Source organism: Sylvia atricapilla, chromosome 6 (genome assembly GCF_009819655.1).
Source record: "Sylvia atricapilla isolate bSylAtr1 chromosome 6, bSylAtr1.pri, whole genome shotgun sequence".
NCBI classification, from domain to species: domain Eukaryota; kingdom Metazoa; phylum Chordata; class Aves; order Passeriformes; family Sylviidae; genus Sylvia; species Sylvia atricapilla.
This window is the reverse complement of record NC_089145.1, coordinates 23,515,062-23,539,019: the sequence shown is the minus strand read 5'-3', so window position 1 is coordinate 23,539,019 and position 23,958 is coordinate 23,515,062. Positions and strand designations below refer to the sequence as shown.

Sequence of the window (23,958 nt, the reverse complement as noted above, 5' to 3'; positions counted from 1 at the left end):
AGATTCATAAATGTCCGTAGAACTCTTTGCATTTTGGTTGTAATTATAAGGTCTAATTATAGAAGGAAAGTTATGGAGACTTCCAGTCTCCCAGAACTCCACTTTAGAGTGTTTTTCTGTAGTAGCCAGATTTTTCCCTTCTCAGTGTTCTTCCAGACATAATGTGTTTCAGAGTAACACCTTTCAAGAAACCATTGTTACACCTTTCTTCTCTTCCCAGTATCTTTCAACCAAGTAACATACATTTGTTTATTTTAATCTTTCCAGTTGTTAGTCACTTCTGCTGTTGTTCTCTGAACTTTGTGGTGGTTTCCATGCTTGACCTGGGTAGGAGACAGCGTGCCTGTTGTTGAGACCAAACAAAATCTAGTGACACCTGAATGCTGCAGTGAGTCCACTTCAAAGGGAGAGACAAATGCCTGGGCAAAGGCCATGCCAGGAATCAGCAAGGTTATGGGTAATAAAGGAGTTGATCAGCAGCAAGAATAAAACCCCAAGTAAGGCAGGAGACAGGGGGAGGCAGGCTCTGGAACTGAGCTAGAGAGGGAAAGGTGGCACTTAACTTGAGGGCAAGAAACAGGAATGCAGCTGGGAGTGACTTGTAGGACTCTTCTGCATAATAGTCAATGGTGGCAACAACCTAAAAGGCTCACAAAGCATAGCTACAATCTTGGACAGCTGCTCATGGTCAGCTGAAGCTTAGCTGGACAGCAAATGAAAGCAACCAGTAGGCTGTAGCTTTTCTTTATCAGCTTGGGACTGACAGTGGCTCGCAAACTCTTCCCAATTTGTGGTTGCCTTTATGCTTCTGGGAGGTAAAAAACAGATAATGCAATTTCAAACTATGTCCCTGCAGTTTTCTGAGAAGGGGGATTTACAGCAGGGACACCAAGCTAGTCTGTTCCCTGAGAGTGGCAAAAAACTGTTTTTTCCATCCTTTGTAAATATACTGTTCAAAATCATTCTTTACAGTATCCTGTTGCACTTCTTTTCACATTTCACATTTTTGTGATTTGTCTCTCCCATTGTCAATCTGAAGTTACTATTTTTCCACATGAGTTTTGACATGTAATATTACATCATTTTCAAAGCGACAGATTCATTTTCTGTCTTGAAAGGTACAAGGTGTCTTTTTCAACTTTTTTCTAATTGAAATACATCATATATATATTTTTGCCTCACTCATAGACCTGCTATCTGTTTCAGCATTTCTTGAGAAATGTGACGATGTAGAAGGAAGGAAGAAGAATGATCCAAGATGAGCTGGGAATAATCTCTTTTTCTCTGAAACAGCTACAAGGTAGTATCCTAGGGAAGATTTGTGGAAATACTCTGGCTGCTACGCCAGACACAGTATAGGAAAAGCATTAGGTCACAAAATATGGTTACTATGTATGAAAGGATTGGAGCAGTGGTGCCTCTCAAGGGACTTAGTTCTCTGCTGGTGCTGTACAGTCCTGTGAAAGCTCAGTCTGACTGGTGTGGGGGTTTTTCTTGACCATTTAGATCTGCAGCCAGCATTTGATACTCACGGCAGCATTATCACTGTCTGAGTTGTGTGTTTAGGTTTCAGCAGAGGTCATTATGAGCTGCTGTGGGCCTAGCTTTGAGATAAATTCTAGCAGTCAGTGAGAATCTGTACTGCATGTCAGAGCACACTTAGAAGACAAAATGCTGAATTATATCCCTGCTTTAGTTACCTCTGAAAGATAGCCCTTCCTGTCAGATGTATTTGTTCTCCAGCAGCCTCTTAAGGCCCATGCAGAGAGGTGCGCTGTTGACACACAGTGAGGACAGTCATGTTAGACTGTGTATACAAACATGAGGTCTCTTCTGCTGATGCCGACACTCTGCAGAGTGCCTGCTTGTGATTCATTACAGAACTGAAACATAGCTATAAATGTTTACCTTGGCAGAAACTGTAGGATATTGTAATTTACATGGCCAGGACTGCGATGAGTAAATCCTGTTTTGAAGGATCACAGAGACTTGAACAAACTTCCTAAAATGCTGCTCTTCCTTCTAAGCATCCATTATTTGGAGGTAAATGGCTTGTTGTACTGTTCCTCTGATTATTCATGTATTACACAGTACAGTTTCTTCAGAAATATGCTTGCATCTGGTCTGGTTCCTGATCCCTAAACTCCTCACAGAAAGTGCCAAACTAAGAATACCAGGGAGAGGACAGCAGTCTTTAGCAGAAGTGTCACAGTAGCTGCATTTGGCCCTTTTGATTTCTGTATATTCTGTGCTGCCCAATGGTATCTCCTTTACTTGTCCTCAATGAACATGGGACAATAGTTTGGTATATTCTGTACCTTAGTCTGTTGATGACAGTTCAGATCAGTCTTCCAGAAGAATGTGTAAGTGTTTCAGCTGGCTTTGGAAGAGGACTCAGCTGAGGGAATGGGATGAGATTATTGCTGGAGAAACTGATGAATGTTTCTGGCATTTAGCATGAGGTGCCAGAGCCAGGGCTGCCGTCTTTAGTCTGAAAAAACCAGTACTTTGTTGTAAGAGTGCTGACCTGGAGACCATCAGTATCTGAATTGTCCTGTTTTCTCAGAAAAGAAGGGGAGATGAAAGAAAAGGAGTGGGATGAAGCTGATGGTCACTCATTTCAGAAGTGTTTAGTGTCATATTTGAGACATGGGCGGCAAGGGCTGGAAGAAATTTGTTTCGCTCAGCCTTTCATCTCTATGTGTTTCCTCACTGGGGTATGTCTGCTTATAAGGTTACTCTTTTCAAAGTGCTGCATTTGAGAGAGGTGATTGCTTCATCTTTTGTCACATGGCCAGACCTGGTTTCTAAAACCAAAGGAGTTGAGACAGACAGTGGGAGGCAGCACAGCAGACTGTGTCAAGAAGACAGTATTCCCCCTTGCAGTTATGGCTTGCATCGCCTTTCTGCATTTTTGTTGAAGTGGCGGTGCAGACTGTAAGGTGTGAAACTCCAATAACATGATTATTAGTACAAAACTCTGCAATATTTTTGCTCATGTGAAAACAATCCTTGTGCATTTCTGTGAAAACCAAGCCACAGGCCTCATCATACAGGCTCTCACTTGTGTGCATGTGAAGAAAATGCTCAGTAGGCTTCTTTACGTAGCACCAAAGTGCTGCTGTTTGTGGTCAGGTCAGTTTTCCCCAACCTGCAACTGTTATTGCACCTACATAAGAAAAAATGCTCTGTCTTGGGGGCAGAGAAGACAAGTAACCTTTTCTGTCTGGCCCATTCTGTTTTGGGAGGGTTGGAGGCTGGTGCATGAAGCAGGAACACACTGGGTAGTTCTGCAGCACAGATAGTGGCTTCTCTGTTGCTGTGTCCTGGACGTGCGTGTGGATTTATATTGCCCTCCCTCTTGGTAGTTTGCAGTCTCTCAGACGCTCCTCCTTGGGCTCCAGATGTCTTGCTGACAGCAAGTTTCACTCTTGCAATGTCAGTCGTTGTGCAGATCACACAGTTTTGAAATCCCATCAGATTGTACCCTTCTCTTTTGTTTTCTGGAATAAGTTTCATTTGGGGCTGGGGTGCACTAAGAATGGGTCACTCAGCTGCGCCTGAGCACCGTCACTCAGTCCCTCAGATGAGTGATCAAACCCTTCCTTTGAAAAATTGCTGCAGTAGTGCTGGTGATTCATTCTGCACAATAATTAATCTTTGACTGAGTCTTTTGCGTGGTTTAAAGGAATGTGGAGATGCGGAGGCTTACTCTTAGCTTTCTTGTTTCATGCCCAAACATGTCCAGAGACATTTGTCAGCATTGGTGAGGAGCTTACATAGGACTAGGAATACAAGTTGGGTTTGGATTTATTACAGTAAAGTTCCCATCTCCATCTGATGCTCTACGCTGCTTCCACAAGGTTTTCAGATTCTGCAAGATTATCTGGGGACACTTTTTTTTTGAAAAAAGTTGATTGTGGTAGCCACATTGTTCCTTTGGGGACTGTGAGTTTCTTCAGACTGGTTGGAAATCACATCGGTTAGGTTGTACTCTCCCATAGTAGGACTTCTTTCTGTCTGCAAGTTTAAGTTTTGTATTTACTGTCACTGCTTTTATCCTGGACAGTCTGTTTCTCCAGCTCCCTCAGGGAAGGGAGCTCTGAGTTCCTGATGCAGTCTGAGGCTGTGTTTACAAATGTCACATGAATCAATGTGCCCTGTGGATTTTAACACCTGCATCCACAGTGTAATTGGAGATGACAGGAGCTCAGCAGGCTTGACAGTGTGATTTGCTTTTATACTTGATGCTTGTTTCAGAGTTCTGTGAGGGGGCTCGTTTGTGGAAGCATTACTTTAATCTTTGTTTTTGACATTCTGAGAAAAGTTGTGTGGTTTGGTCCAAATATCCAGGAGGAAAGAAGGAGCCTGGTGCAGTGGTTTTCTGCCTCTTCATGGTCAGCACTACAGTGTGTGAGGCATGCCCCTGCTTGCCTGATGCTCTTGTATCTGGGCTGCTTCAGAGCTTTCTGTCACCTCCTGTCTTTCAGGAACTGATAGGCTTCCAGTCCTGAACTCAATCACTCAAACTGGTACAGGCCTTTCACGCAGTTGCTTTTTAAATCAGTTAATCTCTTTAGCTTGCATTGGTAAATCACTGAGTTAAGATCAACTGACATCAATCAGCTTAGGGTGTTTACATTAGCAATTTGCATCAGTTTCACTGAATCTGTGCAATCAAACGAGTAGGGTCCTTTTTTGTGCAAGTGGGGCTTTTTGGAAAAAGTGGCTGGATTTGCTTCCCAGTTTCAGGTTCTGTAATGGAGTCAGGACTGTGTAATGAACATGCTTCCAAAAAAGGGTGTCCTCAGAAGGTTGATGGTGAATCCATTTCCTGAGAATGGCATCATGGCCATTTCCCATAGGGAGGATTGCTGGCTTTCAATTTCCTAGTCTATGTAAGGGGAAGGATTTGTCATCCTTATCTTTGATGAATCATCAACCTTTATCACAGTCTTTGGCTACTGATAGAGGGAAATTTGATGTTGTAGTCGGCTAAATAATTGTATGAAAAGTTTCTTTTCCAATTTTCTATATGCTCTGCAATACACACACCAAAATTCAGGGCAGCTGGCAGCACTGAGCTTTTTGTTACTGGAAGCTGTAACGAAGGCCACTGGCTATAATGCCAGGAGTTTCCCTCTTACACACTTGGAGAGATGAGGCTTGAAGTATACTAGTAGCTTTAGCAGTAATGAAGACTTGTCTTGCTTTGATAAATGTGTTGGCAATGAAAGAATAGTTTTGCACCTGGATATGCTGGTCTTGTACCTTTTACCACAGTTTGTTAAAATATTATGTTTCAAGAGCATAAACATTGATAAAGCAAAGCTAATTATGGAAACGAAATCTTGAAGCTTGTTTGTGATACAGCTTGTAAGAGGTTTTGGAAGTTAATAGTCTCAATAGTTGAACTATTGCCTCTTTTGCATCTGTTTGTTTTTTCCACAGGTACTTCCTGACTTTCAGTAGGAGAGAGAAACTAAGGACTTTGAAGGTAGCTGCCTGTGGCCCTTTGCTTGGCAGAAACAATGCTGCAGCGATGAGATTGTAGCAAGCCCTGCCTGTGTGGCCTCCATGGGTCCCACTCAACTCAGCACACAGGATCATGGGAAGAGGGTGGCAAGTGTATTTGAGATGGAGGAGGAAGGGCTTCCGCTCTTCCCTGGCTCAGAGAACCCCCCTGAGCATGCAGGTATGCAAAAATTCTTATCAAATCCGTGCAAGGTAAAGGCTATCCATTCTTTCAGCTGCAAGCAGAACTGATACTTGGCAAAATTTTAGGACAAGTTCTACTGTGCTTGAGGCACTCAGAAATGATGTCTAAGAAGAGAGTCAGTTATTGATAGCTGAAGACTGGATTTATTTAAGTGATAAACACATTGAATATTTTGCTTGTTTGACCTTCAGTAAGTTCATGGCAGTAAGATAAATTAATTTTTTTAGCCTTAGCAAGAGCTGCTGAACAATAAAGCCTTACTACAGGTGACAATCCAACAAGGGTAGGTGGTGCAAAGAAATTACAGGATTTTGCAGATTCATACAGTGGGAAGACAGTAGGAGTTTCTCCACGTATTTCTTACGTTAACTGAGGATGAAGAGTATCAGACATAGAACTGAGATTCTGTAGTTAAAGCTGCTGCTTATGGCCACAGTCCTACACTTTCAAACTCTTTAAGAAGACAGTGTAACATCTTGGTAACAGGAAAAAAAGGAAAGCATAAGTGCATAGGGTCATCATCTTAATGGAAATATGACAAATTAATGTATTTGCTCAGCAGTGAGGCAATGGGCAATCTTAATATAAAATGAAGACATCATCTGAGTGTTGAATGAGGACTCATCAGTAGTGTAGAAACAAAGTAGTTAAAAGGTGATATGAGATTACCCAATAAAAGTCCTTATAATGGGTTTGAGGACTTGAAAAGAAAGGAATTGATTGTTTCCTTGTGAAAATGTAAGGAAAAAAGACACAAAATGTGGAAAGGATTTATTAAATAGGGTATCTACCAAGGAAGGAGGACCCTAATGAGAGCTAAAGGTTCAGAAGGGGCATCATTCATGCTTTGTTTATGCATCTTACATTGTTTCTGTGTTTTCTTTGACTACAGAAAGTAACAATAATCATTTATGTAACTAAAATGCTTCATGTTCTGAGATGGAAAAATAATTTGCATAGAGCAAAGAATAAGCCTATCTGTCTCAATAAAGCACTCATAGAAAAGGTAATAAGTTTATATAATGTCATAAAGACAGCTAAGAAATCCAAAAGATGGACAGATTTATCTGTGGAAGTCATTGGGTTACTCTGCTGCTCCTCAGAAGCATATGAACAGCACTTGAGGCTTCAGCAAAGTTGTTGCACCAGTTCGTCTGTCATTACATATGTTTATACTAAGTGATCTGAAATAACTGTAGGCATTGCATAATTTTTACTTGGTAGTATATTGTGTGAAGAGAAATACAGTTGGACAAGAGTGGTGAATGTCAGAAATTTAACCTTTCTAATGACGTTTTCTTGCTGTCCAATCTGCAATGAGAAGTGCAGTCCAAAATGAGTGATATCCAGGCCTCTATAAAGTCAGTGGGATTGAAAATCAACACCAAGGTACTTATGGCTGAAAACCTGTATTGAGGAACACAAATAATAATATCTGAGATTCACCTTTAACTGGTTAGCATTCCAGGAACTTGAGCAGAATAGTAAATGTAAAACAGAAGTAAGGATACAAGTATTGGAATAGTAAGTACCGAAATGAGACATGCAACTGTAACCCTGACACTGGTCAAGAAATGCAGTAGCCTTGTTCTTCAAACTAAGCATTAACCCAAGTGTAAAGGCTTTCTAGGCATATCCAAACATAATCTGGAGATTTATCAAGACATGCTGGTTATAATCTTTATAACTGCTGCCATAGAAGAATCTGTAATATCTGACATACAGAAAAATACCTGCACTAGTAGCTGTGTAGAATATCAGATATGAACATAGCTAGAATTAAGTGGATGGAAAAAAGAGAGGGCTAATAGGGAGGGAATGCACATAAAATATCAGCAAGCATTTGACTACAGTGTTTAAGGTAAGATGTGTTGGAGCAGACCAAAGATGTTTTCAGAATGCAGAGCCACTGATAAAATTAAAATCTGTCAGAATGATATAAGAAGAATTGGGAGCTGCTGAACAAGACTATCTGAAATATGAAGCAGTAGTGAAGGCCTCGTGTTTGAGATAGAAAAACAAGCTTTAGTAAACAAACTGTCACTATGAGAGTGTTTCAGTTTTAGGAGTGGGGAGCTCTTGTCTTGAAGAGGAAATTTTGGCTTCAGGATTCCAAAGGGTCATAGAGCTTCTGAAGTGTACTTCTTGTCTGCTTATTGCAGCTAACTCCACAAGCTGCTATCTTCTGTCTTGACAGTTTCCCCAAGTGTTCCAGTTACAGGGATTGTCTGCTCAGTCTGGTTTTTGTAGGGTCACAGTTTCAGCACTGGTTTTCTGTCACTATTGAATTGAGGAAACATTTTTCCTTATTCTTATATGTGTGTGCATATGGCAGAGAACTGGAGGTGAGTTCTGAAGAAATTTACTTTCTGCAGAATCTTGGATTTCAACTCAACTCTTTCGTAGATCTTTCTCACATTGGTAACTTAACTGTAATTGGAAAGTGCAGAAGAACACTTGGCCTGAGCATATTTTGGCTCTTTCACTCTGTTCTGGAGCGGAACAAGTGTGAAGCTGTATTTGTTTATACAGTTGAGGGGAAACCTTGTGGATTATCAAGTAATCAGTAAGTTTGTTGCAGAAGACTTGCTTCCCAGAAGGGGTGTGTGTGAAAAGGGAGACTTAATCTTTTCATCCATGTGCTTGGGAGATATTGGGTTTGAGTGAGGATGTTGGTTGTCAGGTATGGGACAGTCAGCTGCAAACACCATGCTTCTTTCATGTCTGCGAGCTTTTCTTTTCTTTTCTTTTTTTTTTTTTTCTTCGATACTGTTTGTTTTGGTAGAAAATCCCCCCTTGAAGCGGAAGAAGGGCCCAGCCCCTAAGATGCTGGGAAACGAAGTGTGCAGTGTGTGTGGGGACAAGGCCTCTGGCTTCCACTACAACGTGCTGAGCTGTGAAGGCTGCAAGGGCTTCTTCCGCCGCAGTGTCATCAAGGGCGCGCAGTACGTCTGCAAGAACGGCGGCAAGTGCGAGATGGACATGTACATGCGCCGCAAGTGCCAGGAGTGCCGGCTGCGCAAGTGCCAGGAGGCCGGCATGCGGGAGCAGTGTGAGTGCAGGCACCGGGCTCTGGGGGCTGGGATGGGACGGGAGGGCTCTGGGGGCTGTAAGGTGCGGGGCAGTGCGAGTGCCTGGGGAGGGGAGATGTGGAAGCCGTGCAGGCTGGATGTTGGAATGTGCGTGGGAAGTCACTTGAGAGCTCAGCAGGGATCATGTGCAGAGCTGAGGCTGTTAGTGGAAAACCATTGGTGGGCTGACAACCTCAGCCCTGTTTTATTCCTTGTAAGAACTCATGGAATATACCAGCAGAAGAAAGACTCACGTGTTTATTAGGGTGCCGTAAAGTGTGCCAGTAATGTCAGGCTTGTGACCAGGACTGTGAGATGGGTCGCCATGCTCCTTGAACAACAGGCACTTTTCTTTGCTTCCTACTGTGAGCTTGCAAAAGAGGTCAAGGGCAGCACCATAGTACTGCAGCTGTGTTTGTGCATGAGCTGATCTCATTGCTTCCTTTAGTGATCTCTGTTATTTTTCTCACGCGAGCCATAAGGCTGCTGTTTCTGAATTTTCACCAGTATTTCTGCTTGCATATCCGGAACAGCCCTCCTTGGCCAAGGTATCCAGGTTTCATCCCTGTGCTCGTCAAGACTCACTGAATGAATGCTCAATTAATATTAGATCTGTGTGAGGTCTTCTTTTCTGACATCCAGCACCTAGAACAGCTAGGAACAGCAGCTATTTCAGAAAGATAATGTAATTTTGCAAAAATTAAGCCCCAATGAGCTAGGAGGCACACTGTTCAGTTTTTCAGCATAAAACACAGCACATTGGTATCTTTATCTTACTAGTTTGTATCAGCATTACATATGCTGTCTTTACCCCATTGCCTCATTCCCAGGAGCTACAAAACAGATGTCATTGAAAAGCAATTCAGTAAGACCACTTGTTCACTTTACTTCTCTTTTGTTGCAGGTAGAGAGCCTCAGTATGTTTCTGCATTTAATCATTGTTTTGTATTGAAGACAGCTCAGGAAAATTAGGTCAAAAGGAATCTTGGTGTTATTATCAAAAACTTGGCAATTCTTCTTGAACTGTAATCCCCACTGCAAATTTGTTAGTTTTGACAGAAACTGAGGACTTTTTCTTCCAGCTGTTTCACTTGGAAAGTCATTCCAGAACTTCCCCCCTAGTAATTGCTGGAAACATTCTTCTAATTCCCAGACTGAAGTTATTCATGGCCAGTTTATTGTTCTTAAGCCAGTGTGAACCATGAGGTTAAATAATTCCTTCCTGACAAACCAAGTAAGTTAGGTTGCTTTGAATTTAGCATGGTGTAGGAGTCTGCAAATAGGCAGTTTTCAAGATTCATTAATAGCCAAGTAACCTGTTACCAGGTAAAAATTTTTTTGTGCTTCTGAGTCCCAAGATGAGGGACTGTACTCACTTGGATCAATTACTTCTGTACTTAAACTGACACTGTAAGTAGCATTCTCTAATATTACAGATCCTCCTTATTTTGGTAATTGTATTGAATGCCTTTGCTGTTGGAATTGTAAATTTTGTGTATGGTGCATGTACCTGTTCACACATCCTCCCTGTTGGAAGTCAGGGATAAATGTTATTCTCAGCTTGACTGTGTTATGTTCTTTTTCTATCATTCCAATCCCAAGAATGCTGTCTTACAGTAGCTCTGCAGTTCTTGTCTTTGTTTAATGTGATTCTGTTAAGAAATGCAGTTATATACTTGTTTGGTTTTAAGGCCTGCTTTTCTGTGTAGCAGCTATAGAATCATCAAGGTTGGAAGAAATCTTTTAAGATCATCAAGTCCAAATGTCACTCAGCAGTACCACTGTAACCCTTAAACCACTAAACCGTATCACTGAGCACAGATCCAGGTGCCCTCTAAACACTTCCAGGGATGGTGACTCCATCAGCTCCCCAGGCAACTTGTTCCAATGCATGCCCTAACAAGGAAAATTTTCTTTAATACCTAATCTGAATCTCCCCTCAGTTTAAGGCCATTTCTTCTTGTGCTCTCACTGTGGGCATGGCAAGAGAGACTAACCTCCACCTCATTACAGCCTCCTTTATTTTCTGTGTTATCTGTGCATAAAAATAAATGGCCAAAGAATATTTTAGCACTTTTAAAGTCTTGTTTGTAAAGTCAAGCTTTGTTTATTTATCTTTGTTCTTGAAAATACAGAGTTTTTTTTGGGTTTTTTTTTTTTTTTTTTTTTTTTTTTTTTTTTTTTTTTGTTTTTTTTCCCAATCAGTTCCTTATCTGCTTCCCTTCCCTCCAGAGTGTCAATCACAGCCCACAGTCTGGTGCTGTCAGCAGCCTTGCTGAGGGTGTGCCCAGTGCCACTGTCCATGTCAGTGACAAAGGTATTCAACAATGTCAGTCTCAATACAACCCCTGGGGAATGCCACTCCTTACTGGCCTCCACCTGGACATTGAGCCATGGGCCACAACTCTTTGAGTGTGACCATCCAACCAATCTTTTATCCTCCAACTGATCTGTCTGCCAAATCCATGCTATTCCAATTTAGAGACAAGGATGCATCACTCTTGAGCTTGGAGGAGGCAATCCTTGAATATTAACGAGCTTTCTTGGGCCCTTCTTCCCTCCAGCACTTTTTCTGATAGTACTCTACTGAGTAGATCCCTGAAGAGGCCAGAGTCTGCTCTCCTGAAGTCCAAGCCAGCGAACTTGCTGTGCACCCTCTCTCTGTGATGCTAGTATGATTACAGCCCTGCAGGTGTGTGCATATCTCTAACTCTTCTTATTTATTCCCTATGCCATGTGCATTTGCATAGAGACATTTAAGTTGGGCTCCCAATGAACCCGACTTACTTGATGGAGTGGCAGGAATTCAATTGTGCTGCTCTTCAGGTACTCTCCTGCTGACCTGCATACTCTCTCCATGCTCTGGGCATCTCTTGTTGTCTCTGGCATCAAACTGGATTGGGAGAGGAGAAGGGATGGATTGAGGTTCCTGTCCCTAGGTAGCTTTAGTTTAAACCCCTCTTCACTGCTTGGCAAGCCTATGAGAAAAGTTGTGCTTCCCTTTCCTCTGACAGAGGGACCCCATCAGCTCTCTGTAGAGCAGATGCCTTTGAGTTGTTCTGTTCCTTACAGTGTTACATCCAAATAGCATCTCCCCTTTGACTTAACTGAAGGAGACTTGTAACCCTATTCCTGAAGGACATGCAGTTGGTTCTCAGTACATTTATGCAGTTACTCTTCCATTATTCATCTTGGGGTATATTACTGCTCTAGAGTGCTGCAGATGGCCTGTATAGCAAACCATCCTTTCATAGTCAAACTCCACCCAGGACTGAGTCTGACCTTTGAAGAGGGTGAAATGATACAAGCTGTTAAATTAACAATATTGAAAAAAAGACATAACAGAAAGATAATATAAAATATGGTGGACACACCATGGCCTATGAAGGGAGCAGCTGTTGTAACATGGCATTTTAGGGAATTGCTTTATGGGGAGACTCACTGTTTTTTTTCTGACATCTGCAGGGTATAGTGAGGGAGCTTTTGCCTTTTGTGAACACTTCACATGACAGTGTGATTAGAAGAAAGGCAACAAACAACCTAAAGTAGGAAATAGAGGGAGAAACAAGTACCGCTGTTGGCTACGTTGTGTACACTCTGCTGTGCCTGGTACAGGCAGCTGTGATCTGTGCCTCTCCGTCCACAGCACATTACCCCGTGTTCAGTGCAGTTTCCATTGTGTTCCTGTGATTGATCATGAGCTTATTCCTGCTTTAGATGTTCTGTCTGAAGAACAGATCCGACTGAAGAAGCTGAAGAAGCAGGAAGACGATCAGGCTCGGACAGTTGTGGTGCGTCCAAACCCTCCAAATCCGCCAAGCCCTTCCCACAAACTGACGCCGGAGCAGCTGAGCATGATAAAAAAGCTCGTGGCCGCACAGCAGCAGTGCAACCAGCGCTCCTTTACAGACAGGCTCAAAGTGACGGTAAAAACCCTACCAGCATACCCAGAATAAGCAAAAGTGAAGTTTGGGGAGTTGCATTTTAGGTGAAATATTTGGGAGAACAGAATTACTTTAGGTATCTGTGGGCTAAAGCTCTGTGAAAAATAGCAAAGGATTATGTTCTGAAGTTGTCATTTTCTTTCCTTGTTCTCTTCATCTTGTCTTTCATCTTTGGCTCTATCTTTCACAAATATATGTTGTCTCTTCCCATTCCTGCAGCCATGGCCCCAGATTCCTGATCCAAATAACCGTGAAGCAAGGCAGCAGCGTTTTGCTCACTTCACAGAACTTGCAATTATCTCTGTGCAAGAGATTGTGGACTTTGCCAAGCAATTACCTGGCTTCCTGGAGCTCACCAGGGAAGATCAGATTGCTTTACTGAAGACATCTACCATAGAGGTGAGGGTTCGACTCCACCCCAGTACATAGTAGCAGAGACTATGAATTTGGAGTGACCCACCTAGAGAATTAGTTCCATCCCTTTTTTGAGGATGGGAGACTGAAGGACCTCAGCTGTGGGACCATTACTGCAGTGTGAGGTTATATTGGCAAGATGCCTACTGCAGTGCTGGTTATACAGGAAGAGAATAAGGCAAGTGCTTTGGTAGTGGTAAGCAGGAATTTCCTGTTTCCCAGAAGCAGACACCACAAAGGATGGCAGCAGGCTTTATCTTGGAATTTTTAAGCACTTTGAGTGAAACCGGAGAGGTTTTTGTTTGTTTGTTTGTTTTCAAAGATGCTTCAACAGTCAGCAAATTATTCATGTAACATTTCTTTCTGCTTTAAAATTGAGTATATCTTTTGTCTTCAGGTGATGTTGTTGGAGACATCTCGGCGCTACAATCCAGAGATTGAGAGCATCACGTTTCTTAAGGACCTGAGCTACAATCGGGATGACTTCGCTAAAGCAGGTGGTGCATTAGACGGGTGTTTCTTCCTCCCCAGTGTTTTGTGTTCTTAGATACTTTCCTTTTTAATGTGGGCAGCTGGAAGTAGTTTGTGGTGAGAGGTTTAGAACAGGATCAAGCCAATAGCTCCACATAGCCCCACAAGCCGTTTTGTTTTTTTTTTTCTTTTAACGTATGGTATCAGCTCAGTTCATGTCTTTTTCTAGGTGTCAGTTTGCTTGGGAAAATCTGGACACTTACAGCATGAAAATATTGCTGCAAGTGTTCACTTAGGACTAGCAGTTGGTGTGAAATTCCTTGCTTATAGAGATTGGCGTGGTGATGGAGCTGGTATCAGATCATACCAATCCAAACCAGTCTTCTGTCCTTTGCAAGTGTACACTTGCTAATCTGGATGGATGCTTGGAGTGATGACACTACTGTGAAAGCGTTTCAGTTGATACGAAGTCTGTACTGTGCACTGAGGATTTCCAGAGACTGCTTTTGACATTTTATCATCCTAATATATGGTAGCCCATGGTGTTGTGATTTCTGAAGTATATTTTTCCAGGCACTATGAGTATCTGTAACTTCAGATGAAGTAACAAAAATCGTGTATCTTCAGCATTTCTAAAAACAAGCCCTTAGCTGTGCTTCAGCTGATTTTTTTTTTTTAATTTTATTCCTTGAGTAGCTATTTAGCCATTTATACTTGAGATCACTTTTATATACAACTTTTCTTTATGACACTTTTCCTGGTAGCCTTTTCTTCAGGTTACTAAAAAGGCAAAAAACCAGGGATCCAGAAAGATTCCCTCCATTTTGTTCCTCCTTCTCTGATGGATTTGTAATGCAGGAAATTAGAAACTTGGATGCGATTTTGGAGGAAAGGCCTGAAGTTTTCAGTATGATTACATAGCATAAAGAGACCTGATTTGACAGTGGTCTCTGTTATAGCAATAAATATCAGTGCATTTCTGTCTGACTGAATTTATCAAGTGAGGTGATTAGAAGCCTAGATCAGGCTCTGCCTCAGGTCTCCCAGTTCTTTGAGCTGAAGGAAATGGCCTATTTCAGAGTTCTAGGAACCACAAATTTTGAGCTCATACATACTTCACATGAACCTGAATTGTGGAATGAAGGCTTTCTTCGAAAGCATGAAGGCTACTGGGTGTGAAGGAGGTGATGCTCTGAGAGTGGACAGTGTAAATGTTGTGCTTGTGACCTTCTGATGTTTTGATGGACTTATCTGTTAGTTGATGTATTCCTTTAGCTGTTGCCCAGTAATGTGCTGTGGGGCATTTAATGCTTTTAGAAAACCCAGAAACAGTGTCATTTTATCGTTAGAACCTGACTCCTTAGCCACTGTTGTTTGGGGCTTACATTCAGTAGTGGATGTAAAGGGAGGATGCATTAGGGCATAATGTAAGGGGTTTTCCCTGCCTCTCCTCTCCACTCTCTGATGTATAGCAGTGGATTTCCAGCAGCCTTTTCCATTAAAGGGAGGGGGAGAGAGCAGAGACAATTGCTACTGTCTCACCTTGTTCTCTTGTTTGTTGCAGGTCTGCAGTTTGAGTTCATTAACCCTATCTTTGAGTTCTCAAAGGGAATGAATGAGCTACAGCTTAATGATGCTGAATATGCACTTTTAATTGCCATCAACATTTTCTCTGCAGGTAAAAAGCCAGGATGATCTGAATAGCTGCAGCAGCGAGTCAGAGAGCAAAAAAAGTAGAGTCAAGGGGTGTTACAAACAGAAAAAGATTAATAAAGTGTGTATAGGGTCTAGTGATAAAGGGAGCATATTGTTCATTATATTCTGAATTTTCTAGTGCCACTTCCAGGGGAAATTTAATTCCTCACTGCTCGAAATGAGTGCATTAAAAAACAGCCAGTGTTTATCTTCTTCATTTAGGAATTGCTATTTTGTTGTCCCTTTAATGTCCTTGGCACCTCTCTGGTGTGATGCAGGTCCCACAGCACGAGTGACATCTAGTGGGCAAGCAAACATAGTCTGGACAAGTATCACTGCGGGCCAGGACAAGGCTTTGCCAAGAAGCCACCTCTACTCTTCTATTTTGTGACCTGATTAATGACTGTTTTCCTTTGTTCCTGTTTTCTAACTGGCTCAGCTACTGGCGAGACTTTGCCATTTGCTCTGAAATAGGCGGCTTCACATTTCTTCTGGGACAGGAACACGAGACCGAACAGCACTGTGTAAATGTGTTCGGTCTCTCTAACCTCCCACCTCTGCAGGAGTCAGATTGGACTCCCCACATGCAGTAGACATCACTGAGAAAGAACCTTTACAGGCAACTGACACAGCTGCCACAACGTCATGGATATATTTCCCAGCTGTGCTGGGTGAATGTGAGGTGAAGTTTTGGGAAGACACTGTAGGAGGAAGTGGGGCTAGACAGAGATGTTAAATCCAGTGAAGCTGCCCGTGGCAATCTGTTTACGTCTAATCTGCTTACTTCTAACCTGCTTTTTGGCAGACCGACCGAATGTGCAGGATCAGTCCCTGGTGGAAAGGCTGCAGCACACCTATGTGGAAGCGCTTCATTCTTACATTTGCATCAACAGACCAAATGTAAGTGCCTGACCAGAAGGAACATCTCCACTGATGATACAAGCAGATTTTGTGTTTATGCAGGCAGAGTTCCTGCAGTACTGTCTGTAATAGGTCTCTTGCTGCCTGTAGTGTCATGCTTGTCCCTTCTGGGCTCTTTGATAGCAGCTGTAAATGCAGGGTTTGTGAGCTGTCACAATCTGCTGTCCTGTATCATGTTCCATAGTTTAGCCAGCATGGAAAGTCTGGAGTTTTGGGACATGATGTACTACTTGTGTTCTTTCACACTGCATCCTCCTGGAGAATGCTGGGTCTAGAGGCAGTAAGGTTTGTGATTACAATATATCATCAGTTGTGGTATTTTTTTTTTTAAACGAAGTTTTAGGTGAATTTACTAACAGCTGTTTATTTGCCCCTGCAGGACCGCTTGATGTTTCCACGGATGTTAATGAAGCTGGTCAGTCTTCGGACACTGAGCAGTGTCCACTCTGAACAGGTGTTTGCCCTTCGGCTGCAGGACAAGAAACTCCCGCCCCTGCTCTCAGAAATCTGGGATGTGCATGAGTGACTGCATGCTCCCAGGGCGCTGACATGCTGACATAATGCCATCTCCCAGCCTTTGCTAACGAGAAGCCAGCCTCCCCTCTCCAAAGCGCTGAACCCTGGGCTGGGCATGCAGGGAGTGATGAGCCTGGGGTTTCAGTGTTGTTATGAGACGATGCAGGAGGCAGCTGGGGTAGATCCGATGGAGGGGTTGGTTTCGATGTAGTGCCCATACCCCAAAGGAATAACATAAAACATTCGAAAACGGTAGAAATGAAGACCTTTCCCCCTGTCCCTCAACTCCTTTTTCTTCAGAGTCTTTCTCTTCTTTAAGCATATGCTGAGGGTTTGCCCATTGATCCTCTTCTCGCTGATTATAAAAGTGAATTTGCAGGAACTTGCCAAAAGCTCTCTGTTGAGAGTAACCCAGCTCAAAAGGCTTCTGCAGGGTCCCCAGTGTACCTGGATCTGAGGAGCTCAGGGAAGTCAGTGTGGATGTTCTAGGGGTTTCACTGGGTTTCCTATAAATAAAATATCTTGAATGTGCTGCCCTTTACAATGATTCCAAGAGAAGTAGCTTTTATTTCTTCATTATGAGACTTCATCTCTAGAGCTGCCCTTTATTCTGGCCCTCCTTTGGAAAAAGGATTCCTGTAATGTGTAGTGCCCTTTGTCTAACAAGGAGGTCCTCTGGGTAGGGAACATTGTGTATCAAAAAAAGATGTCAGGCATAAAGTAGTGGACTTTTTTTTAATGTAATGCATCATGGTTTTATCTCATGGTGGTTCTCAGACGGCTCAGTTTACCTTTGATTTGCTAACAGCTGGACCACTTTAGTTCAAAACAAATCAGGGCATAGATTTTATCTTTAGAGGTGGAATAGAAGAAAGATAGGTGGGTAGGCCTGGTACCTAGTAAAGTGGGTGTGGTGGAAGGATCTCAAAAACTTTCAAGAATCTGGAGCATGAAGTATGTGTTCTCAGGTGGGTATGAAGATGTATCGGCCAAGGAGAGAGGACACACTGTATTTAGTGAAATATGTGGGCATTGTATAAGCTGCGGGCTGTACAACTCTCAGATCACAGGCTGCAGGAATATTTGGTGTAATCAAATCCATTTGCATCGTCTTCCTTTTGCCAAAGTCTTTCCAAGGTACTTGCTCAAGGTTTCAGTGATGATCATGGGATATGGAGGTCCCTCCTGTATGAGGAGTGCCAACTGCTTCAGAAGGACACTTGGGTCTTGTATCCTTCCTTCACTTTGGGCACTGTGAGATCCATACTGGATTTATGGCCCAAATTTTAAGTATCCGCATCCATAAGTATTCTAGGATTTACAGCAATATTTTGTCTGACTGAAGAGAAATACACTGTTATAAAATATGTTCCTTATTTTCCAAGAAAAAACATCTTATGGCTGATCTCAGAGATGTAATCTTAAGTATTCTGGTAGCTTGGTCTCATGAGTCTTCTCTGTCATAGGGGTCTGTGTTTGCTTGCCCGGTGAGCATCCCAAGAGCATAGGTTCACATGGCTCGGGGTTTTTTGTCTGTCTGTTTTTTGGTTTGTTTGTTGTTTTTTTGGCTGTGTATCTGAGCGCTATGCCCGCGGTGAGGGTATCGTGTCCATTTTGCACTTGAGGTTGGTCCCCTGCCACTGGCCTTCACTCTGCACCTTTGTAAAGCACTTGTAACAATCTGTAAAATAATCTGTTGTTTTTTATAACTCATTGCAATTGCAAAAATTCTTGTTTAAATCTGTATTTTTAACTAATCTGTTTGAGAAATGTTAATGTTTATATAAAAGAATAAAGCCTAATACAGGATTTTGACATTCTCTGATGTGCTGTCATGAGACTGGAGGAGGGTGGAGTAAGTTCTTGCTGTAACAACCTCAAAGCTGATAAGAAATGATGAATATATGTGTTGGGGAGAAGCAAGAAGTGGTGGGAAAGAAACAGCAGTGCAACCCCAGGCCCAGGCAGTTTCTTTTGGCCTTTAGTATGAGATTCATAGCTCGGTTTGCGCCTTGCTGTGTGCCAGAGCTGGCAAACAGGTGAAGTGGATTAAGTGTGTATCACAAGGACCAGGCATTATGCATACACACCTCACTTTGGTTTGTACAGCTGCATTCAGAATGTAACCCTTTTATTGCATGTGCTCTACTCCTTTTTCTGCATTTTGTGGCTTACCAAAATTGAAAGAGGAGTTCAGTGTGCCCCGGCTGTCAGGTGGATTTCAGTAGGGCCCTACCTGACCCCTGATATGATGCTCATTTGGCTATGAACACATTAGAAAACAGCAGGAGGAGCTGAACATGTGCATTACCTCAAAGGGAGCAGCAGGATGGGGGAAAGCAGAGAGCTGTCCAGCATTAGCTGCTTCCTAAGTGCTTGATGATCCCCTGCCCCAGTGTGAAGGGAAAGCAATGGTCAGTTTAGCAAGGTTCCACACCACAGGCTGTTCTGCTGAAGCCTCCGTGTTACGCTGGAGTATAAAATTTGAATTGGAATCTACTGAACCAGAGAAAAAAGGAACAGGAGTAGGCTTACAGGAGACTGGAGCAGGGTCTGAGAGAGGGAGTAATGAGCAAAGCTCAAGAGCTCATCAGTGCTGGGTGGATTCAAGAGTGGCTGGGCCCTGCTGTCAGCAGAAGAGCTGCAGTTTAACTTCCAGCTTTATATTCTATGGGCTGCATCTCCTTAATTTGAAGAGAAAAACTGCATGTGAATTTGAGGGATTTTCCAGGTACAACCTATAACATTGCTGTGAATGGCAGTGGTGAAAACAGTGATTTTCCTTGCCTGTCTCTTGTGGTTTAACCCAGACAGCTGCCAAGCCTCACACAATCACTGGCTCACTCCTCAGCAGCAGGACTGTGGGGAGAATTGAAAGGGTAAAAACTTCAAACCATCCCCGCCTTCCTTCTTCTTCCCTGCATTTTGTAGGCTGAACATGATGCCATATGGTCTGGAATTGGTCAGCTGGGATCACCTGTCCTTGCTGTGTCTCCTCCCATGCACCCCCAGCTCCCTCACCACCATGGCAGTAAAGCAGAAAAGGCCTTGGCTCTGTGTGAGCCCTGCTCAGCAGTAACAAAAACATTCTGCATTATCAACCCTGTGCTCAGCACAAATCCAAAACACCATTCTGGTCACTGCGAAGGAAAGTAACTCTGCCAGCCCAAACCAGGAGACTCTGCCTTGTGCATCCCTTTTCATTATCATGTAGTTAAACAATCTCCTTGTTTACAGCTTCAGAGTCTGACTTTCAAAGAAAGTGCAAATCAGAACAGAACCATTTTTTGTCTTTTAGAGGCTTCCCAGGTTAGCCTATGGATCTCAAGTATGCAGGTATGGGGGAAGAGATTGGTCCATGAGATTGGTGACCCTTTGCACTTATGTTTACAAAATGCTATCTAGGCCTGAGGTTCAATCCTGCTGCTCTAAATCTCTATACTTGATATATTTCAAATCAATTTTGCTCATCTAGCTGCTGGAGAAATACTGGGGAGCTTGAATTACAATTCTGGGAGGTCCTAGTTGGCTGTATCCTTATTCAACAGCTGTATTTGCTTATGATACATTCAGATCAACAGAGAAGAAGGAAAGGTATTTCTGAAAACCCCATTCCTCTACAGTGGGCAAAGTATAGATGAGGAATATCAAATAGTGTTTCTCCATTTTGCACTCCATATGTATAAAAATTGTGGGTTACTTTTGGTTGCATTTTGGGTTTACTTTGGTAGTTTTGGTTTTGTTAGTAAATGGATTTGTCTGTGCGGCGTACTGGTTTTCAGGAGTTTGGAAGGAATTTTTAAAAAGCTGTATGTCAAGCTTTTAATAACCAAATCATCTTGTACTCTTATGAAGATACTAGCAAATCAGCAAGTACGTAGCTCAGTACAGAGGGTGAAGGTACACGGCACTGGGCCTCCTTGCTGCAAGGCAGCGTGTCGTTGTCCGTGCGGAGCCGGGCTTTGCGGCGAGGCCTCAGCTGCTGCTTTCCAGGACGAGGTGTGGAAGCACCGACTGGCCGCGGGAAGCGGCAGAGGAGCTCCCCGTTCCCTCCTCGCAGCCGCCCGCAGAGCCGCTCCCCTGCACGGCCCCGACACCCCGCCTCCACGCCGCCTCCTGCCCCGCGGCCGAGCGCCCCCTGCGGGCGGCCGCCGGCCGGCTCCCCCCGCCCCGCCTGCGATGGTTCGCTCCGCCCGCCCCCGCTGCCCCCCTGCACCGGCGGTGGCGCGCGCCGCCGCCGGCGCTCGATGCGGAACTGGGCGGGCGGCGCAGAGCGGCGGCGGCGGCGGCGGCGCAGGTGAGCGGGGCGGCCCGGCCGGGCGGGGCCCGCCGCCCGGTGCCGGTGCCGCAGGGTGTGTGCGCACGGCAAAAGCGGAGCCTGCCCCACCGACCCTCCGCGTGGGTCGGGTTGGGGAGCGCGGAGCGGGGCCGGCGGCGCTGCCTGCCGTGACCCGCACGCGAACAGCTGGCGGCGGCCCCCCCCGCCCGCCCCGAGCGCTGCCGCAGCCGCCCGGCCGGACGCGGGGGTGATGCTCGGGAGCGGCGAGCCCTTCCGCAAGGTGACGGCCGGCGTGGGGAATAAACCGTGGGCCGCCGCTGCCGGGAGCGGGGCCGGCTGGGCTCCGGGGTCGTGGGGCGCCGGCGGCGGGCGGGGCCGCGATGTCCCGCTGCGGCCCCGGGGGCTCAGCCGGCCGCTGTCGGAGCCGTCGCCGCGCGGGAGCGGCAGCAGCACCTGCCGAGTCGCTTGTGGCTTTCCAGGCGGGACCGGGCTGGGAATAGCGGCGTGGCCGGCCGGGGAGGGGGCTCGGTCCCGGGCCGCCCGGCCGCTTTTCCTCGCTCGGCTTTTCCTGCCGGCTGGGAGCGGGCAGGATGGTGAGGGAAGGGAGAAGGGCGGCTCAGGGCGGACAGAACCCCTTGGAAAGGGTGAGGTGTGCAGCCGTGTGAAGGGGTTGCTGCGGTTATGTGACTGGAAAGGCGCTTTTACTCCTTGGTTTGTAAACAGCGGATCCTGTTACTCCGCAAGACAATAGAATAGAAAATCCACTTTATACCGGGCAATGTCTTATGGAGTCGGACTATAAATCGGGAGCATTTTCCCCTCAGAAATGAGTGTCACCACCTTGTTGTGTTGCTCGCTTTTATTGTCAGGTGGAGGAGGGGAAGAAAGCTTGGTCTGTGTCGCTGTGTGGAGTCACGATAAAGAAGTATTTTGAGAAATGATAAGCCTTGAAGGAAATTGATTTGTTTCTCGTCTTTCTTGTCTCCCTTTCCCCCCTGAACTCTTCCATATACCGCACTGTTTTCAGTCATATGCAAAATAACATACATTATGAATTTGCAGCCCCATAGAGATGGGGTCGAGCTGTGCTCTGGCATTATGTTGTGCTCTCCCTAGACAAGCCAGCCATTTTCTCTACATCCAGAGCGACTCTGGGTCAGCATTTCTCTTGGTGTGCTCCCAAGTGTCCTTGCTGTGCTCCTTGCACCATCGCTTATCTGCAAAAAGGATGCTACTTGTAGACACAAGCAACGGGAGGGAGGATTTATTGTGGTGTCCTGAGGGTCACATAATCTAACCAAAGTCATCCAAATATAGGTTATTTGGGAAGTGTCTCTATTTTTGGATTTTATATATGCTTGGACCTAGGGAACTGTTTTGGATTGGGCACAAGAAGTACTTGCTGTTTTCAGCACTAATGAAAAGCTGCAATCCTGACACATCCGAGAGAGCACTTCACATCCAACACAGCTAAAATGCAGTTTTTACAGGATCTAATCTGGCCATCTCCTCACAGCACGTTATGTAACACTGAACTGATAGATCATTCCAGCTATAAAATACTATTTTAGCCTTACTGTTGTATTGTTAGAAAATGCACAGCTTTTGAACGTAATTTAATGGATGCTGTAATTAAATGCACACTCTTTAAATATCTTACTGTATGTTTAACAAAATGCAAAATCATCAGCAAGTCTCTAGAATGCTTTTCTTTGGAAAAGAAAATGAGCCTTGTCCTCACTAAAAGATCTTGTACCTGCCTGTCCAGTGGTGCTGCAGTTGTATCACAAGTCTGGACTCCTGTGTTCTTACCAAATTAACAGGTTTCAAGCTGTAAGCTTCAGAGTCCTACTGCATTGTTTTCCACAACAATACTGCTTTTAAAGCAATTCTAATTTTACTGGATGGGGAAAAAAGGAAGACAGTGTCCTCACTGAAAGAATGTTGTCTACACAAAATGCTTAACATGGTCAAGACACAGTTGTAGGATGTGTGTTATATGCCAGAGCCGTGAATGGTGGTGAACCAAAGGCTGTGCGGAAACTTGGAGTGGGGAAAAAAGTCTTCTTGTTTAAAGTTGTCATGGGAAAACATAAATATATACTAGAGGGCAGCCCTCTTCAGCCATGGCATCATTCTGTGGCTCATTTGAAAGCAGACAGGTGCTGTATGTAATGAGTGACAGAGTCACAGAATGTGCTGGGTTGGAAGGGACCCACAAGGATCGTTGAATTAAACTCCTGGCCCTTCACAGGACCATCCTCAAGGGCCACACCGTGTGCCTGAGGGTATTGAGTCCAACTTCTGTCTGTTTTAGAAGGATTTGGGGGTCAGAGGAGTAAAAGTTTTGAGGATTTCTAAAAATAATCCTTGCCCACCTAGCCACAGTAGCTTTTTAGGTTTTAGAGCATCAGGACTGATGGTTCAGTAGAAATGGTGGAAGCATCAGTTCATTTCAGGCCTTACTAAAACACTTGCTCCTATCATCCTCCTGAATTAAATTAGTGTTGGCTTTGATTTTATCTGCCTTGGGCTCAGGGGCATAGAGGCTCATAATTTATAGCTTTCCCCCCTCACTTCAAGCCAAGTCAAATACTCAGGTTCTATATAGACAGGATATACCAGGCATACCTTTGTCAAGATGTTCAGTCTATTTAATATTTTCTGTGGTGAGCCAGTTGAAAAACCAAATATTTATGAAAATTTTGAGTATTAAATTAGAAAGTCACAAATACTGCTAAATTCTATGAGAATAAATTTCTTCAAAGTTTTTAATTTGCAGCATTCCAGCTAATAGATTTTCTCTGATACTCCTTTCCAGATGTATTTGTAGAGGAATGGCTTTCTTTTTTGGGAGGGGGGGAAATTTTGTATTAATTAGTGTGTAAGACAGGATAACAAGTGGTGTAAAATACGGTGTTTCCCCTG

General features: G+C 44.1%; 1 protein-coding gene across 5 annotated transcripts in view; it reads left to right on the top strand.

The window, feature by feature from the left end:
- Positions 1-18,560, top strand: part of NR1H3 (nuclear receptor subfamily 1 group H member 3) — a 30,879-nt gene extending 12,319 nt beyond the window's left edge. For 3 of the 5 annotated variants that reach the window (XM_066321124.1, XM_066321120.1, XM_066321123.1), the window contains exons 2-9: positions 5,452-5,695; positions 8,505-8,771; positions 12,508-12,716; positions 12,954-13,133; positions 13,546-13,645; positions 15,184-15,297; positions 16,120-16,214; positions 16,615-18,560. In XM_066321124.1, coding sequence (XP_066177221.1) covers positions 5,578-5,695; positions 8,505-8,771; positions 12,508-12,716; positions 12,954-13,133; positions 13,546-13,645; positions 15,184-15,297; positions 16,120-16,214; positions 16,615-16,761 — 1,230 coding nt within the window. In that variant the 5' untranslated portion in view covers positions 5,452-5,577 and the 3' untranslated portion in view covers positions 16,762-18,560. Of the gene's footprint in view, positions 1-1,206; positions 1,301-5,451; positions 5,696-8,504; positions 8,772-12,507; positions 12,717-12,953; positions 13,134-13,545; positions 13,646-15,183; positions 15,298-16,119; positions 16,215-16,614 lie in introns of all 5 variants that reach the window. The other 2 variants (XM_066321121.1, XM_066321125.1) reach the window with 2 other exon arrangements.
- Positions 18,561-23,958: the final 5,398 nt, after the last annotated feature.